Genomic DNA, 19,617 nt, shown 5'->3' on the forward strand with positions numbered 1-19,617 from the left:
TTCCAGTCTCCTTCGTGATCAGACGTTACAAGGTTTTTGATGAGTCCAACAATGTTGAGGAAATTGCAAGGTTCTGATTTCTCGCTACATTCGTTAACAAATCTTAAATAACAGTCTCTTAGTTGTTGACTTGAAACTAGCAGTTGAGTGTGGAGGAATTTACACTTTTCTTTTTCTTTATTTTGCAAGGCCAGTCAAAGCTGATTTACATCTTTAAGCAAATTGTTGTATTTTTCCTTTTCGTTATTAAACCAGAAAGCATCCAAAATCATTTTCTGGAGTACTTCGGAGAAAATTAACATCCCTTGAAATGCCCGAACACAATATTTTTCCATTTAGTACACTCTTATCTGAATTCACTCCGATGATTTATTTATTTATTTCATTTTCCGCCGTAAGAACTTAGCGTTCATGGCTTCGTCAAGAGATACAGTTATTATTACAATTAATAATAATAATAATTACACGAGAAACGCTAAATTAATATTACAATTATTTAAAAAATAATATATAATAATACAATATATATAATAATAATACAAAATATATACGTAACAATAAAACTGTTTCAACCAGAGCATCATCGAAACTGCTACGAAAGAGGTACTTCCCACCACACCGTAGAGCAACTTTTGTGCAATGAAACATTCCAAGCATTGGTAATGTGCCATGAAATCCCTGTGGGTTACTGAGAACCATGTCCACAGCTGTACTCACTACTTCGTCGCAGAAGGCCGGAAGGTTCGGTTGTCTCAATTGTTGTCTCACAGATTCAAAGCTTTTGAGAGCAGTACACAGTAGCGTAATCAATAGAGCAACCCAAAAGCATAAAAAGCATAATAGCAGTTTTCATATATGGTTGGTACCTTGAACATGGTTGTGGTAGTCTAAAGGTCCAGAAGAAACTAATTTTAAAAGCACAATAAAGCATAATATTAGAAAATAAAGCATAAAGCATAATTTAAAATATATAGCATAATTCTTGGAAATCCTATTTAACTGCAAGCATAACATATGCTATATTAATATTTTTTTTTAAATATTTACAATGCAAAATCATTGAGAACATAACACTGCAACAACGAAAAGCTTACTTTTATTTCTGTAGCGGGGACTCAGTGATACAGCGTTCAACTCCGGTGCTTCGGGTCCCTGGTTCGATCCAAGCTCGCGCCGTGTGGACTTTGTGGTGGACAAACACCATGCTCGTGGGTTTTCTCGGAGTTCTCCCGTTTCATCCCACTTTCTTCATTCCACCATTTCATTCATTACTCATCATCACCGTCTCCTTTAGCCTAGCCGGCATAACCGTGGGACGTAAAACTTAAAGATTTCATTTCATTTCATTTATTTCTGTAAATTTTTCGGTGTAATCCTATGATGTGGAGAAGAGAAAACTTTCCGTCAACAATGAAAAGTACACAAGAACTCCATACTATATTGTTAAGTATACCTCTCGAACTTGAGCACTTTCTGTGCAACTTTCTGTATACTTTCACTTTCTGTATATATCCACCTACAAGGTGCACACAAGTGATAGAAAAAACTGATTCGAGCAAAGCATATCTCTTTACAGTGCATTAAGTAGAAAGTTCTTTAAATATGAAAGAAATTGCTTCATAAAATATTAATAAATAGATCAAGATATTTAGATTATTTAATGTATAGTAAATATTCTACATTATACACGATTAATGTAAAACAATGATTGAAATTAACAATAAAGCATAATTAAAAAAAAATAAAGCATAATTAAACAAAAAGTAAATCATAATGTGGGTTGCTCTAGTAATCAGTAACTGGGGAAGGTATAACTGGCAGAAACCAAACTTGTTTAATTGGCACAACCTTGGATGAGATTAAAGAGCGTATACTGCTCCACGTTGGTGATACAGGCTGAGTGTCGCCTAAAAGCGCACCACATCGAGTAAAGAGAAATAACAAACTCAGTTTTTACAGCACATGTGGATGCCTCATCAGATGAATTTATGCCAACATCCTCAGCTACTCTAAAGTTCGGAGAGCAGGTTTGGTATTCTTCTATTTAGTATTTTCTGATACGGTTGCTCACACTGAAGTTTACAAGTTCTCTTCATCAGTGCAGTTTGTGAAATATTTTCCCTTCTGTGGATCTCTTCTAATGCCTTATGTTGAAAAAGAGCCATGGCAGTATGGTGGCTTCCAAATGTACCTCAGAGAGATGACTTGTCATCAAAGTTGAAGTTGTCAAGAACTCCTATTGTGAAGTCTCTTAAGTTCAAATGATTTGGTATCGATGTGTCAGCTTTGGACCTCCTCCGAAATAAATTTCTGCGTACGGCCCTGGCTATATTATACACGAAACTTCAATATATCGCAAATTTAAGGAATATTTGAATTCTCTGACCCCGAAAACCTATGAATCGACACCAAGATCACTTTCCAAGCTGACTTGGTTCCTTAGTTATGTATGCTGATTGCTTATTTAGCAGCCATATTGGAAAATGGCGTTAGTGGAGGTAAGCGAACATAAATGAGACGTCTACCCAAGAAAAAATAGGTCGACGAACACGATGCAACAATAAAAATCCGTGCACCCACAAATTTTTACGGGCATGTACTGTGGATCCCGAATTATATGTCTTATGAAAGAGAATGGACTCCTGTATACGACCATATAATCATATAAGGTAATGATATCTCATCAAAGGGGATAATTTGGGTCAAAAACCTCCGAAATTTGAATTTTGGCAATTTTTTACCCACGAAAGGGAACGAGGTGGACCTCCAAAACTTACAGATCTACATACCCCGGTCCCATTCTACCATACCAAATTTTTGGATTTGGCAATTTCCAAAATTTAAAAGGGGTGCCCTACGTACACCTGTCAAAATTTAGAGGGTGTACTCCTAAGTACCAATAGGTCATTGACCCCGGGCCAGGGACCTTGGGTCCTGTGACAAGGGCCATTAAGCCAAAGTGCGGTCAATACTACTATAGCCCACATATTTTCTAAAAATATGAAGCTTAAGTATTTGTGAGTTTAAAGTAGTGCTGTTAAAATGAGGATGTCTTTCTCCGCTTTAATTTACATCGTGATTAGCTAGTTTTTCCCTTTTGAATGTTTTATTTTTGGAACGTTGGCCTATATATCCTATATCCTAATACATTGTTCGGCATAGGGTTTTCCAAATTTTCTGTGTTTTCGTTTTTGAGTTGAACGCTGCAATGTGCGCGTCTGGACACAATGTTGTTATCAAGATTATTTTACTTATATTCAAACTTGATGTCACACTGAAATTTCTCAAAGTGAATTTCGGCTTTCTAAGTTTCCAGAGGACATTCAGTATATTTTTGGTTTCACAATTACAGATGCACACGAGTCGATTCGAGACAATAAGTTCCGTAATAGAAGATTCGACTTGTTTTGAAGATCTTCGGATAATTTAAAAATTATTTCGAATAAAATATTCGCCCAGGAACAGCTATCTGACTTGAAATGAATACCAGCATTTATTACTTTAAAAAAGTATAGATTGCGTAAACTTAATAGTTAATCTTCCGACAACAATCTTTACTTCTCATCTCATTTCACTTAATTAAAACTAATGATTGTATGTCGTGATATTTGACAGTACTTTAAATGGGTCATTCCATCATCACGGGCAGGACATTTACACTACATTTTTTATGCTTTAAAGTTGTATATTTCTAAAAGTACAACATAAATTCTGTCAATTGTATGATATATAAGCAGTACAGACTTAGGAGTATATGTAGCTGATGTTTTCAGTATTTTTTTTTCTGTTTATAGTAGAAAATATTAATGCCTAAACGTCTGTCACGGGTGGGGACAAAAAAGAGAAGTGTCTTTCAACGCACCAAGTGAATGTTACAAAACTCTGTGAATTCTTAGCTCAAAATGTTTTTATTTAAACGGAAATGTATAAATGATGAAATTTTTTAACAAACTTCACATAAGAGAAATTTGCTAAATATTTATATTAATGAATAAACTAAACTTTACTGTGTCACGGGCAGGACACCGTGTGAATCAACACACAAAATCTCAATAAGAATGATTTCAAAAATGAAATAAAATCGAAAATAAGTCAATTTCTGTTGTTCTCTTATAGAATTTTACACAAATAATTATATTTACTTAACTTGAGGCTCGCTTTTATCACATAAAAATAATAATACGTTGTACCTTATTTCTCACCACCTACACTTTAGGAAATTGTTTGATTTGCCCATTTACACCAACCTTGTAGGGAAATTCGTACAAAACACTGTCTAACAGTATACAAAATAGGAGCTGGTGTCCAGTGCCCGTGACGTGGAAAATCAGCGCCCGGAGCGAGAGTATACGACGCGTCGCGACGGCGCCCCCCGTAAATGAGTAAGGTCGACAAACCAGCTGCAAAGCGTCTCCATGGTTGGCGCGACGCGTAAGAAAATTTTCAAAAATCAACCCTGCTTTTCCTTGATTTTGAGGACTTTTTAATACTGTTTTCCTTCCATTTATATATATATATATATATATATATATATATATATATATATATATATATATATATATATATATATATATATATATATATCCCCTTACTTTGACGCCCGGGGCAATCACCCCACTTGCCCCTTTTCCCCAAGGCACAGCACTGCTAGTATCACAGGTATTATATGATTGAAATGCACGTAAGACACATCTTCAACAGTCATGAAAATTTTACCGCAATCGCTTACGGTCTTCATACGAATTTCCTTGACTTCTTCGTCCTCTTCCAGTGGGCTTTGTGCGATAGTTGCATGTCTATGTTTTCTTTTTCTCTCCACTAGAGAAAAATTCCATCAACAAAAATGTTTCTTGTGTTATATCTTCAACAGCTGGTCTAACACAAGACTTGTTAATATGCAAAACTAAGTCGTCGCTTAGGATAGCTTCATGGCTTTCGGAATCATCATTTTCAGAATCTGAATAAAAGTCTGTTAGGAATTTAAAGATTTTACACGGACGAAGCTCTGATTTAAAAGTTCGACGAACTACCAAATTTTCGCTGTCAAATTGCAGCAAAAGCTGTTTTGATTGGGGACATTCATTTGACAAGAGCATTTTCCCGTCTTTTATTCAAAGCGTTTTTTTCTTCAATTTCTGCTGATGATAATAATAAAACATATATTTTGAAACGAAGAGCTTAAAGCTGCTACGAAATCAGCAGCACATTCTACAATTACTTTATTTTGTTTCACAAAGTTCCATACTGACCTTTTTGTACGTACTCCAATCCCATCCACTTCTCCCTTGAAACGAACAAAAAGGTGACGCCAATGATAATATTTATATAACATTTATTGTAAGTTAAAACATCATACTGACAGTAGTAGATAATCCTCTATTTAAGTAAATAATGTTCATGCTTAGAAAACGTTATTTTAGTACACATGGAATCATTTTCTATCATGAATAACCAATGTACACAAACTATCCCACCAGTGGCATGCCCACTGTCACGGGCAGGGCAAGTTTTCAAATTGAAATAAATCGAAATATATTATTAGCATTAGTCCAAAATTTGGTAAATGTGAAGTACACGTGCAAATTGTTACTTCTACTAAGTACGAACCACATTCTCAAATTCGGTAATTCAGTACAAGAACTTTTGGTAGTTTTCTGTCACGGGCAGGACACTCAAGTTGACGTTTATATCTTTAATGATATTATAAACAATTTTTGTCCTGTAAACACTTTTTCAGCTGCAGCTTGTAGCAAAAAGAAGCATCTTGAATAGCTCGAAGTTACTTCAGCCAAACATGCAAAATATACCGTAAAATGTTGCCGACAACAAGAGTAAAAACTTTCCTCGCAGCTGACTAGTTACAAACTCCCAACTCAGACTTAAAATTTTACGTGAATTCAAAGTATAAATAAGTTATTTGTGAAAAAGTAAATTTCGTTCTTTTTACTTCATATATACGTAAAAATGCATTGGTTTTGACAGTTTTCGAAAATTTGGGTTCAGGCTCACTTTCGCGTGGAATGGCCCAAATATAATAATATTACTTAAGCATCTATCCAGATATCTAGTTACTATACAATTAATGAGATTGATTGAGCTTCATAAATTCTCTAAGTGAGCAATTGGCAGTCTATAGTAATTTAACCTAGTTACTGTCTTTTCGTTCCGTGAATACAATAAGCCTGAATAATAACTTCAGGGCTTTTCTCTTCCCGAACTATTTTTAGGCTGGTTTGTGTTGTAGCATATCATGAACTGTGGAAATGTATGGACATAAGACCATCTTACATATTACAATAAATGGACCGTTTGGATGCTAAATAGTCTAACTACAAAAATTGAAAAACGGACTAATGTTCACATTTACTTGAATAGATAGGCATCTTTTAAAAAGATTTTTGTAAACATAAACTACATAGTTATGAGTTTGGTTGCCTAAATAACAGAAATATAGGTTGTCCATGAGGTATTAAATTTCGATACTGAATTGGAGAATTCAATTTTGGAGTTAGGACATTTGTCATCCAAGCGTTGTAATGTAAGATAAATCCACTCCTAACTTTAGTCCAGTATCATAGTTTGTCCTTGTTTATAAGCTTGGGGTTGTTCCATCCTCGCAAATGAAAACTGAACGATTGTTTGGTACCGGTACGTGCTAACTACTCTACTTTGTCTCGTGTGCATCCGTATTTACATCACTCTTTACACGCATATACAGATGGTAATCAGAAAAATGGAAACACCTGAACGAAATTGCAACTTATCAGATTAATATGGTGTCGGGCCACCTTTCGCCTTCAGAACAGCCTTGATGCGACGTGGGATGGAGGCATAGATGTCGTGAATGGTAGCAAGTGGAATTTTACACCATTCCTCGTGCAGGGCATCGGCCAGTTCTGTGAGAGAGGATGGAGGTGGAAATCGTCGCCGGAGTCGTGTTTCCAAGGCGGACCACAGATGTTCAATTATGTTGAGATCTGGGGATTGGGCGGGCCAAGGGAGGTGTTGAACTTCATCCCGATGTTCCTCAAACCACGCTGCAACAACGCCAGCTGTGTGAATGGGTGCATTATCATCCTGGAAGATGGCGTCATTGTCCGGGAACAACATCCGGACCATAGGATGCAAGTGGTCTCCTAAAATTGCGACCTAATCGTTGACAGTGATTCGTCCGCTAAGTGTCACCACAGGACCCAATGAAAACCATGATATGGCGGCCCACAGCATCACCGAGCCGCCGCCATGTTTCACAGTTGGGCGGAGACACTGCAGATCATAAGCTTCTTTGGGAATAGGGTGAAGGATGACTCATCCGACCATATCACACGCTTCCAGTCCTCAACGGTCTAAGTTGCATGGTCGCGGCACCATTTGCGGCGTGCGAAAGCGTTATGGTCCCTGATAAGCGGTTTGGCCCGTGCAACGCGACCCCGTAAGTTCATGTCTTGTAATTTTCGGCGGACTGTGATTGTCGAAACATGGTGGGGAAGGTGCTGATTGAGTTCCTCCGTCACTTGCTCCGCAGTGGCACGACGGTTCTGCGTGACAATTCGCTTTAATAACTGGCGTGACCTGTCACTCATGATTTTCTTCCGCCCATTGTTCCGCTTCCCCGATGTGGTTTTCCCGTGTGTTGTGTAGGCCGTCATCACCTTCGACACTGTCCCACGCGACACACCTAACACAGTAGCCACTGCCATCACACTCACTCCACATAACTACGCACCAACAATTTGCCCTCTTTGAAAATCTGAGAGGTCTCCCATTTTACACTACCTCCGTCTGCTGCAGCAACTGGACACTGCTGTTCCACTGCGCCTGACGTAGTATGGAGACCGACCTAACACACCACCACCAGCGGTCCGTCGCTGCGGGCGCCACGACACCACTGCCAACCCATACATCTGACGTGTTACCAACTACAGGTGTTTCCATTTTTCTGATCACCATCTGTATATACTTTCCGTTAATATGAATTTATGTAGGTTTTTTTCTTCATTGGCTTGACCACAATTTCTCTGTTATCACGGAGTTGTCTTCTTTACGTTTGTGACAAAACTGTTGGTCGGCTTGAGGAAGGTCGAAATATCACAGAGAGACTAATGTCACTTCTCGATTTCAGGAAGACCCTATTACATGAGGGACAGCTGTGCATGTGCATGGTGGAAGTCGTGAAGTGTGTAGAACACTTTGACAGGATCGGTGCAGAAGAAAGTACTCAAAAATGGATCAATCTGTCACTACAGCCCAAACTGCTCACGTCGTATCCGGTGCTTCTGTTATCTATGTGCCTCCAAAACCCATTTCACGACGACTGAATTATGTTGTGTTTATGTCTGGATGCCAATAATGTATATTCAACTATTCCCTGCCCACCATCATGCCAGATTATAGTGGTGGAGGGGCATTGTGACTGAGACCAAGAAAGAAGGTACAATGAAATGTTCCTAAATGAATTACGATTTCTGTGCGACTCATGATTCTGGGTATCACATTATTTGGATAGAACGATATAATTCACAGCACATATGTAAATGTGATAGGAAGGAGACCATGCAGTTAAGGTCTAGACGGGCATAACGAAAAATGGAAGAACACCACTGGACATCTTCGACGCAGGATTGTTAATGGGGAACTATAGTCTACCAACATTATGAAAGGATATATTCATTTCTCCAAGCTGCGTTGGGTCCTGACTTTGTTTACATAGTCAACAACGCGTACCCACAAAGATCTTCCGAAGTTACAGAGACTGGAGATATAGGACACAATCGATATGAACTGAGTAGTAAATCACTAAATCTTAATCCCATCGAACCAAAAGACAAGTTGCTCAGAAGTATCCATCATCCTTGACCCCGCTGGCTCTCAAAACTAGGCTTAGGGGAAAATGGGATAACATACTCTTGGTTCTCGTGAACACTAACCTAAAGACTGCAAACCAGATAAGCAGGATGCTATGATGTTCAAGATAGCCTTTCTTTTGCAGCAGTCTGATTGAAGTTTAGAGTCCATTTCAGAACCGAGACATGAATCAACAGCTTAACGTTGGATACGAACCACAAAAGCTCCAACCAGGAAACGAACTGGGGCCTCTGTGCCAAAGAGGCGACTTTACTGATGCGATCAGAATTCTCTGGTGTCATGGTGACTTGCACTTCATGTCCTCAATCCACATTACTGTGTACCTACTTTTTTCAAGAAAAGAGGGAAGAATGGTTTGTCATGTCCTCTTTTCTTGAATGACTTGGAAACCCACCACCTCTTGAAAATAAAGTAGCATTAAATATCGGTATTCATACACTGGACGCTTTATGTACCTGGATCACGATCCCAAAAACTATAGGCTAATATGCTCTTCTTCCCGAGCAACTCATATGTAGTGTATAGAAGGTAAATAATAATAGGAACTAGGATAATATTGCTATATTGAAACTTAGGTTTACAAATTATTTTCACAATATAGATTTATATATTTGAACATAGTACATCCTGTATTTCTTCATATTGTGATTTACAATGGATTCAAAATATTAGAAATACAGAAAACAATAAAATTTTCTACCTTTAGATAATGGTAGCAGGTCCGGTCACATAATATCGAATAAAATCGTAATTTTGTTTTAATTCACTCATCTGTTTTCAAAGACCTTAAATCTTCTACAGTAATAAGCTATTAGCAAGTAGTTTCCAGATTTTACTCTAAGAAAAATTACTAATTTTCCTCTCTTTCTCTAAAGAACAAAATAACAGAAAATCCTTGTTCCGTAAATCTTAATCGTCTTTGGGTTGAAACAAAAATTTCAATGTTAAATCTTCACTTATCAGATGCATAAGTTATTAACAAAGTTGGGCGTAAATTACTGTTAAGATTTCGACATTTGTTACAGTACTTTCAAGCTTATCTGATATTTTTTAGAATTACACTCCAACATAAAAAAAATATCAATAATGCTAAAGGCAAAATTTTATTATTATTCGGACAAAAAAAAAAAAAAAAAACTAAAGCTCTAAGTTCCCCATTAGAGTATATATATCAATACTATTATCACAGGAGAAAACTACACCGTAAGCACCTCTATCACAAAACTAACCCCCGACTAAATTCATAATATTCTTTACTCCATGATGTAATCCAAGTATGATATCTATTTATAATTTTCACTGTCAGAAATTTCAGACTCTTCAGATTCTAAGGACTTCTTACTGAAATGTAGTCGGATATGTTTAATTAGAGATTGTTTAGTTCTCAAATTCCTTCCACAAATATCGCAATTCACTATCTTCTGCGCAAAGTGTCTGGCCATATGATCTTTCAAGTATTTCTTAATTATTGTTTTACAACAAATTTCACAGGAAATTGTACTTTTCTCTCTTTTTGTATGTACAAAATCTATATGAAGTTTCAGTCTAGAGGGGGTACAAAATTTTTTTCCACAATGCTTACAAATATGGGGCCAAGATTCCCTATCAGTATGAGCTGAAAGTATATGTGCTTTCAAACTACGAGGAATATTATAAGTTCTCCCACATATGTGACAAGCGAATGAGTTTTCCTTAAAATGGTGCACCATATAATGTTCTTTTATAAATGATTTCAATTTAAACATTTTTCCACATTCGTTACAAGAAAACTCAGGTTTATGAGAATGGATTCCTTTTATGTGAGTACGCAAGTGTGTTTTCTGAGTGAATTTAGCATCACAGATTTTACAAACAAACGGTCTCAAACCAGCATGTAAATTTATATGAGTTTCTAAATATTCCTTTTTCAGAAAACCTTTACCACACTGATCACAACTATATTTTATCCTATTCTGAGAATGAATGTTTTCATGATGCTTCAAATTTCTTTCTTTGACGTACTTCCCACAGATTTTACATGGAACATATTTTATATCCGTATGTGAGTTCTTCATATGTGATTGTAACGTATTTTTAGAGGAGAAAATGTTATTACATAAGGAGCACTTGACAATCGTTGCTTTTAAATGCACAGATTTAATATGATTTGTATAACTTTGTTTTAGTTTAAAGGATTGTGGGCAGTGAATGCAACTGAATACGTTTACTTCATTGTGTTTACCTTCCATGTGAGTTTTAAGAATAGATTTTTGGGTGAAACTTTCCCCACACTTCTCGCAACTGAATGGTTTGTAGCCAGTATGTGTTCTATTGTGAAGCTCAAGATGCAGCTTACTTGTGAATGACTTGTAACAAATTGTGCATGTGATACTGAAATCGTGTACATATTTGTGTGTAATGAGAGAGACCTTAGATTTAAATGATTTTCCGCATTTATCACATGAGAAGGTGTGTTCTTTATGTTGTCGTAAGTGTTTATCAAACAATTTCTTACTATAGAAAATTTCTTTACATATTAAGCACATAATTTTCTCCTGACAATGCTTTTCTACATGGAGCTTAAAGGTATTTTCTTTACTGAATCGTTTTTTACAATATGGACAAGAGTATTGTTTTGCAGTATGACTTAACGTGTGCCTCCGTAAATTGCCTTTCCTTGCAAAACAACTTTTACACACTGTACATCGGAATGGTTTTTCTCCAGTATGTACTGTAGTGTGAAGCCGTAGACTGTGTTTGTCGGGAAACGACTTTAAACATATATTACACAAGAAGCGAGGATCATGAGAACGATTATGAGATTTAAGCGAATTTTTTAATTTGTATGATTTTAGACATTGAGTACATTTGTATTTGTATTCTGGATGTGTTCTTAAGTGGTGCATGTAGTCATCCTTACAAGTAAAAGAGTATGAGCATACGTCACAATTGAAAACCTTGTTCATACGTTCGGCGGCAGTTGTTCTTGATGAACTTGTTTTCACTCTATTGTACTCGGTGATGCCAGTCTTCATCATATTCTTCTGGTCTTTGTTAATATTTTCAGAATCATTCTCCCCATGGCACAAACGATCATTACCTTGCATAATTGTTCCATCTTCTGAGAAACAAAACCTTTAATGGCAGAAAAAAGAAATACTGTATTTATATATTAATACGAATACGACAGTATAGATATATGATATATTGGCTAATTGTAAGTAGCTTTGCATCAGAATCGTAAATGAAGAATGATTAGAAAAGGAAATGGTAAGCTTGACAATGAACTTGAAAAGAAAAAGTAATGCCTCGCAGGAGAAGAACAAAAGTACACTCCGGAAATTAAAAAAAAATAAATAAAATACTTACATTGAGCTCCGTAAATCTTACCCTAAATAAACGTTAAATTAAAGAAAATCACTTCAATCTATATTCTTGATAATAGTTTTACAGTCATTTATGAATTTCAATATCTCATCCACTTTAGGTAAAGTCTATTGGTCCCCAACATGCTTCCTTTGTACTCAGACAGAAAATTAACCCTAACTGCCCTCATAAATAACACTCCAAATAAGCCATAAACGGCACGTGTGTGTTGTCAAGGTGATGCGATGTTGCCATCGCTAAACTTGTATTAATGATTGATTTCTTTTTTCATTACAACATATGCAAATTGAATTGTAGTTAAATGAAATATTTCAGTTTAACATTCCACGATTATTCCCTTTAAGCTTAGGGAGACGGAAGGAGGAGGATGCAACGAAAACATAAGTAACGAAAAAACTCACTGTCTTTCTGCGAAAATTACTAAAGAATCACTAAGCTAGAGAGTGAAAATTGCAACATCGCTTTCTTTTTCAGCAGGTCAACTTGAAGGCCACTCTCAACTGGAAAGACTTGTTGAAATATCCCTGTCATGTAACAAGGAAACATGTCATTTTCTTCAATGGTGTTCCCCTTCCTCGGAAGCCGCCTGAGGGCGGTTTGGCCAATTTTACTTTAGTTAGGTATTTAGACAATTTATTTCTTGATTGCTTTGTGAAAGTCAATATAGGCTACACATCAAAATCAATTAATTTATGCTTAGGAAACAGACCTCTTATTTTCGCAAGCAGCAATGAAATGGAACAAGCCATTAAACAATACAATTCCTGCTCCTCTCAATTTGTACCGAAAACTAATTCAAGTATTACTACCTGATTCGTTTGTTATAAAATTATCAACTGCAAAATGTTAAAACTTAATTTAAACATCTTTCGTTCGCTCCTACAGTGCAGGACACACTTGTAATTATAGCACTACTGTGAATAGGATTATGTACCTTATATGTATAAAAATGACAATTATGGAACAACGATGGTTGTGCAATTTTTTTCACAATCATAAGCGGAAGTAACAAAGAAACAAAAACAGCCGACAGAATGTGATGAATATTGTACAAATCCTATACAACTAAAAGCTAGCTTGTCGGAGATAACAGTTTGGTTGTGATGATGAGGAATTTCTATGTACCAACATATTATTGCCATTATTGATCTTTTGGGAACATTTATATTTATATTATTAGTTTAACGTTATATTTTAATGCTAAAGACGAAGCCGCATTTAGTGCTATCATATAGGCTACCAAACATGGACTGCAAAACAGAAAACAGTCCAACACGAAGAGGACCTCGAACTCCTTTTTTTAGCCAAAAGATTTATATTTGAGTGGAATTAAATAATCACTTAGTAATAGTAATAATAATGTGTTCATTTCCCATTATTTATCACTATGGTAGTTCAGTCTTAAGGCCAGTTTCTCCATCTTAAGTTAATGTACAAGTGCCTGAACCTTTCCTTACAGCAAAGAAAACTGTAACAAGAAGTTCGGTTTGTCAATGTAGGGCTATCTCTAACCCATAACTTCCTAAACAATCCTGCAGTTTCAGTATTTGAGTGTTGGCTACCCTTTCGATTTATCTACCGCCTGATGCTATTGCGTGAAGCTTAAATAAAGTAGGTAAGTGCGTGTTATAAGAGGTAATGACTTTCGATTATATGTATTTACTGTAGGTTATTTATAAGAAGAGAAAAAATGGAAATTCGTTCAGAGCGCTCTTCTTTTTTGTCTTTTTTATTTTAGAGTGAACAGGGCTTCCAATTCGTTCATTTAGCATTGCTTTTCGGAATCAAATCAATCCGAAATTGTCACGATTAATGATTGTTAGACATCTTGCATTTTTAGCACGATAATCTTGAACTGCCGAAAAAAAAATGATTTTATCCGATATCAAGTGTTTCTTTGCACTATAATTCTTCATGCCAATACTTCCTTCCCGTGTCCGACGCACCCGATCCATATAGACGCATCGCGTGCCGCCATTCTTCCCTGATTCGGTTAGATAGCATTTTTTCTTTTAGTGCCCGCCTAGCACAAGCTGTTTTTTTTTATTTGCTCAGTGGTTTTAGTGCCTTACACCCGGGCGAGAACTTATACCAGTAAGAGGAAATCCTCGTAACGTGAATCTGCACCCATGACTGCAACTACTACCATAAGAATTAATTTCTAAGGCACTACGAGTGAATTTCGTGATGAAATAATTGCAGATAATAAGACAGTACTTAATCATTTCCACGGCGCATCAGTTTGCATGCATATTATCCATCTGTCCGCAACTATTTGGGGACGCACCAGACTAATGATAGTCAAGAACATCTTAGGCAATCATTTAAAGCAAGTTTTTTTTTTTTTTTTTTTTTTTTTGACAGACTATTCTTAACCTTCTAAAGGTGACGAACCAAAAATGTTACGTTTTGGCTTCTAGAGGTGTAAATTTGTTGAAATCTCGAATCCGAAGATAAATTTCTATCTGCTATTTTGACTTCCCATCTTTCACGAGAGCAACATTTTATATAATTTAGTTAGATCAGTAATTACCAAATGAAGCACCGTTTAGCTTAACTAATAGCTACGTTTAGCTGGAGAAAGACAGTTAACCGTATGTTGAGAAACAATATGAGATTGTTGATTTAAAAGCAGCGTTTACACCGTAAGAAGAACGTAAACCGTGGATGGAAAAACTAACCAGCAGACTATCTTTTGAAATGCTTGGTTAAAAAGAACGCTCACTTTCGTTTCCTCCTACGATAAACAGTGTTTACTGGAATAAAGTTCTGCAAGTAAACCCGTATGAGCATAAATATGGTACAGAATTGGTTGTATGACTACGAAAAGGTCTCGAAATCACATTCTTAAGTTAGCTTCAGTATTTAGCCAGTGCAATACAATTACTACCTACAAAGTGAATGGTTATTATTATTCATATAATAATTTATACTTCTAGTCCATACAGAGTATTTGATAATCTCTTTCCACTTTCAAAGTATCGTTCCTTAAGAAAATATAAACTAACAGCTATGGAACGCGGAGGTTGAACGCCGCGTTCACAAAAGCTCTCCATTGACTTCTCACCCAAGTGAATCTACTTCCTACTTTTTATTCCTATTTCTGTGAGATCGAACTTATTATTGTCCTCCCATCTGCACCAAGGTCTTCCTAATGGTTGATTGCCGATTGGATTTCCAGTTAAAAACTTTGAAAGTGTTCCTAGATTCTTCCGTCCAGGTTACATGATCTACCCAGCTAAGCCTCATAGAGTTGATAACCCGAAAAATGTTTGGGAAACGGTATAAATTATGCAGTTCCTCGTTATGAAGTTTCCACCATTTGCCATCTCAGCCCTCTTAGGTCGGAATATTAACCTCAATATATTATTGTCAAATGCCTTGGAGGTATTTGGATACATTCACACTGTCGAAAATATTATTTGATATTTTAATGTATCCACATAGTATTTTAACGTTTTGCATTATGGTCATGAAAAATTTCAATTTATGATAATATATTAATATAATTCTATTCATGCACTGATTATTCAAAGTACTCTATTACCTTTCTTATTTTTATTTTTGTTATTTCGTACTCATCATATTTCTCTTTCACAGGGCTATCTGTTAGTTTTGTTCACAGAACTTAGAAATATTACATGCTATTTTGAAGTGTGTATTTCTTACGGTGGTAATGTTTTATTGCCTACAAGTAAGAGATTGATCGATAAAGAAACTCTGACTGTGGTGTTGTACGTTGTCAAATGCAATAATAAGGCCTTAGCAACTAAACTTGCGATGCGATCATTCTAATATGAGCATGAATTTCTTTTCTAAAAACATCTAAATCAAGAATGACCAAAATTTGCATTTTTAAAAGCGAGAAACGACAGATTGAAAGTTAAAATAATAAAAAAAAGAAACTAATTTCCCCTATCGGTATTTGTTTACGTTAGCAACACCCAAACGACTTCGAATATGCTTTTTTAGTTTTAGTTGATTATTATGCAGTGAATTCATTAATTTTTTTAATTTTGTTTGCCTAACATTGACGAAACTGTTTTTAATGGATTGTCTCAAAACGACCATTAAAACGCTAAACAAAAAATAAAAGCACATTTTTCTAAAATTTGAACGAAAACTAGCAAACCTACACAAAATTTGGAATTAACCCGCGAAAACGGCACTTTCCCAGAACATGTGGTTTCCACCATCTCATTATCGAAAGAAATTTGGCTCAAACATACGAACTAGTCCAGTCAAATTAGACAAAAAAAAAAAAAAAAAAAAAAAAGGCAAACCACGAATAAAATCATAACAAGCTGAAATTTTGCACATACCTTTGGAAAGGTATATATAAAAACATACTGAAACTTCTGAAATATCCAGTGATCGGTTTGGCTGCCATATTGGAAAATGTACACCGAATAGTGGGTTTAAAGATAATAACTGTTTCTGACTTTGATAGCTATAACTCACGTAGTATTTGCATTATTGATGTTAATTTTACTTCACTCGAATAACAAACGACTACACTTACAGACCACGTATTACACTTACCAGTTCACTCCACATGCGGGAAGTAACGGAGGAATTTCATTTCAAAAATCACAAAAATTTCCCTTCTGAAGATTATTTTTTTTTTTATACATTAACCCAGAAAAAATCATAACAAGGTGAAATTTTACACATACCTTTGAGAAGGTGTGTATAACAACATATTAACATTACTGAAAATATCCGGTGATTGTTGAAGAAAAACAAAGACCTACAAGAATAAATCGGCATTTTCAACGATGAGAATGCGATCCTTGAATACGTCACTGCTCCTGGAGAATTGTTTCTTCTTACTTTGTACGGTGCTGAATGGTCAGTGCTTACCTTAGATCAGCTGCGTTATGAAGCATTCATGAAAGCTTTTGCGAAATATCCCGGCACAAGTGAAATTTAGATTTAAGCTGTGCCACCTACTAGTCCTTTAGCCGATCAGCACTTATTTCGGTTTTACATCAGGTACAACTCTAGAAGGGTAACAAGGTACCCGCTACTTTCCGGGGATCGCAGAGGATTGAAACGTGTTTGGAAATAACCATGACAGTGACAGCTCCAGCTCCGGGCTTTCTATTTTAACTTATATATTGTAGATTTAAGATGGGATGTGAACGCTTACTTAAGTGCAGAAAAAAAGGACCGATATGAACCTCGTTGTGTGTACATTGTAATAGCAGTGGTTGCACCAGTTCCTATTATAAGGAAATCAATCCCGATGAAAATACGAACATGGACACTGTTGAAACCTAATAATCGTTACTGAGAATCCAGACTGCATTTAAAAACACTGTGTACTGTAAACGGCAGTCTGTTCTTAAAGGATTCTACAATTATTGTTGTCTTTGATTTCGGATACATGAAAACATTGTAAAAGCCTCTTTAATTGGAAATATTGTAGACTGTGCACGTTATAAGATTTTTTTATTTCTTGTAAGTGCTACTATTGATAAATCAGAGAGAATTTGGTGACTCGTAGATGATTTGCCTGAGATTAGGGATAAACTGACCTTCAATAGAACCCTGCTACCCCAGTTGTATAAGCTTTTGTTATTTCTTTCTTATCACTATGATTCCAATTAAACTTGGAAGATTATATTTCGCGTATTATGTTGTACTTAATGTAAGTTTAACTGCCGGAAAGTTCCATCGTTACGGGTGGGACAGTTCAACTACTTTTTCGGTGCTTTCACATCGTATAAATAATTCCATGTAAGCTACTTTGGTGTAGTTTTCATGGTACACGTAGAAGTAGCTTACAAGTATTGATATAAATCGTCAGAAGTTTACGAACAAAATTGAGAGACGAAATATTTCAAATAAAAGGACCTGTTACGGGTGGGACAAGAAAGAGAACATGATTATGCAACAACAGGAATAGTGATCAACTTTGCGAATTTAAAATTGGTAACGAAATGTTGGTTTTGTTTTCGTGTCCAGTAGAAAGTGGCATGTTTTATACAATAAAGATAATTATCGAAAAATTATTCTATGATCAAATAAAACAGTCATTTTCACTGTTACGGGTGAGACAAAGTTCGAATTTCACGCAGAAATTTCTATGATAGACAAGGAAAATAAAAAATCATTCTCTTTGCTTTTATTATCATATTTACGGCCTCCTAGTAGTACATAATGTAGATAGATGTTGTTCCAGTTTTAGACATACAAATAATTCTCAATTGTAATTTACAAGCAATAAAACAATCCTGTAACTAGTAATATAAAACACCCATGTTTCTATCTGAACATGTTATTAGAGTTGTACAAATAGAAAAAAACTCTGAGCTCAAGTCCACAAAAAACTAATAAACAGTCCAATAAGAAATATCTTCCCGTCCATAGTCTGAAATAAATAACCATAGGGCATCTATGAAATTTCACGAATATCCACATAAGATGGAAATTCATACCACTTTTTTCTGACATCTTGGACGAAAGGTATCGGTAGAATGCAAAGGACTTTCTCCAGTCGAATGTAGCTTAAGTCGCTTGTGTCTGTTTTGAAAAGTTTATGACTTTCAGCAACACTTCTTAAACACATTACATGCACAATTTCGTTAATATCCACTTCCCCTTGAGCAATGCCCACATTCTTATAGGACACTGTTTTCTCCCTGAATGTTTTGATTAACTCCACTAGTAGAAGTGACCTCGCTTCAGGGTTTGAAAAAAAAACTGGTATTTTTGGAAAAAACCAACCCACCTGGGCCCATGTGAGTTCTTTCGGGTTTTTTTTTTTTTTCGAAATATTTCAATCTCTTTGGGTAAAAATGTTAAAATATGATTCACATTTCATGAGTGTCATTATCACAACTTGCAACAACTCTCTATTCACTGCTGTTTTGAATAAAATGCCGCCATTTTGAAATTTTATATTGGGTCGCCGAAAAAAATCTATACAGCAAATTTAGAATGTCTTGTGCTTCTACCCTCAAAATATCAACTTAAAAAGTCCGAAAATTGCACCTTGTAGCATGGATACCCGCTATTTAGAAAAATGACCGCCATTTTGAAATTTTATGCCGCCGAAATATATACAGCTAATTTAGTCTCTTGTGTTTCTACTTTGAAAATTTCAACTTGAAAGACCTAAAATTGCGCTTTGTAGCGTGGATATCAGCAGCGGCGCAAATCTGTCTCCAACATCGGGGGGACGGGTAAGACCGTTAACATTTTGTATATATGCGATGTACAAAATGTTTATGAAGGCGGAAAACAATGCTGAGGAGGATTAGCCATGTCGGTCCTCCACAGGGGACATAAAATATGACGACATTATTATTGCTTTACAACTTTAAAATCCGAATGGCAACACTGAAAACTGTTTACAAGGGATGATCCAAATATGATCAT

General features: G+C 35.8%; 1 protein-coding gene across 1 annotated transcript; it reads right to left on the reverse strand.

The window, feature by feature from the left end:
* Positions 1-9,411: 9,411 nt before the first annotated feature.
* On the reverse strand, positions 9,412-14,536 carry LOC145674497 (uncharacterized). Its single transcript, XM_081744640.1, has one exon. The coding sequence runs from the start codon at positions 11,949-11,951 to the stop codon at positions 10,149-10,151; it is 1,803 nt and encodes a 600-aa protein (XP_081600766.1). The 5' UTR covers positions 11,952-14,536; the 3' UTR covers positions 9,412-10,148.
* Between the last annotated feature and the right edge of the window lie 5,081 nt (positions 14,537-19,617).

The sequence above is a fragment of the Thermobia domestica genome, chromosome 17 (assembly GCF_964235325.1).
Source record: "Thermobia domestica chromosome 17, izTheDome1.hap1.1, whole genome shotgun sequence".
NCBI lineage: Eukaryota > Metazoa > Arthropoda > Insecta > Zygentoma > Lepismatidae > Thermobia > Thermobia domestica.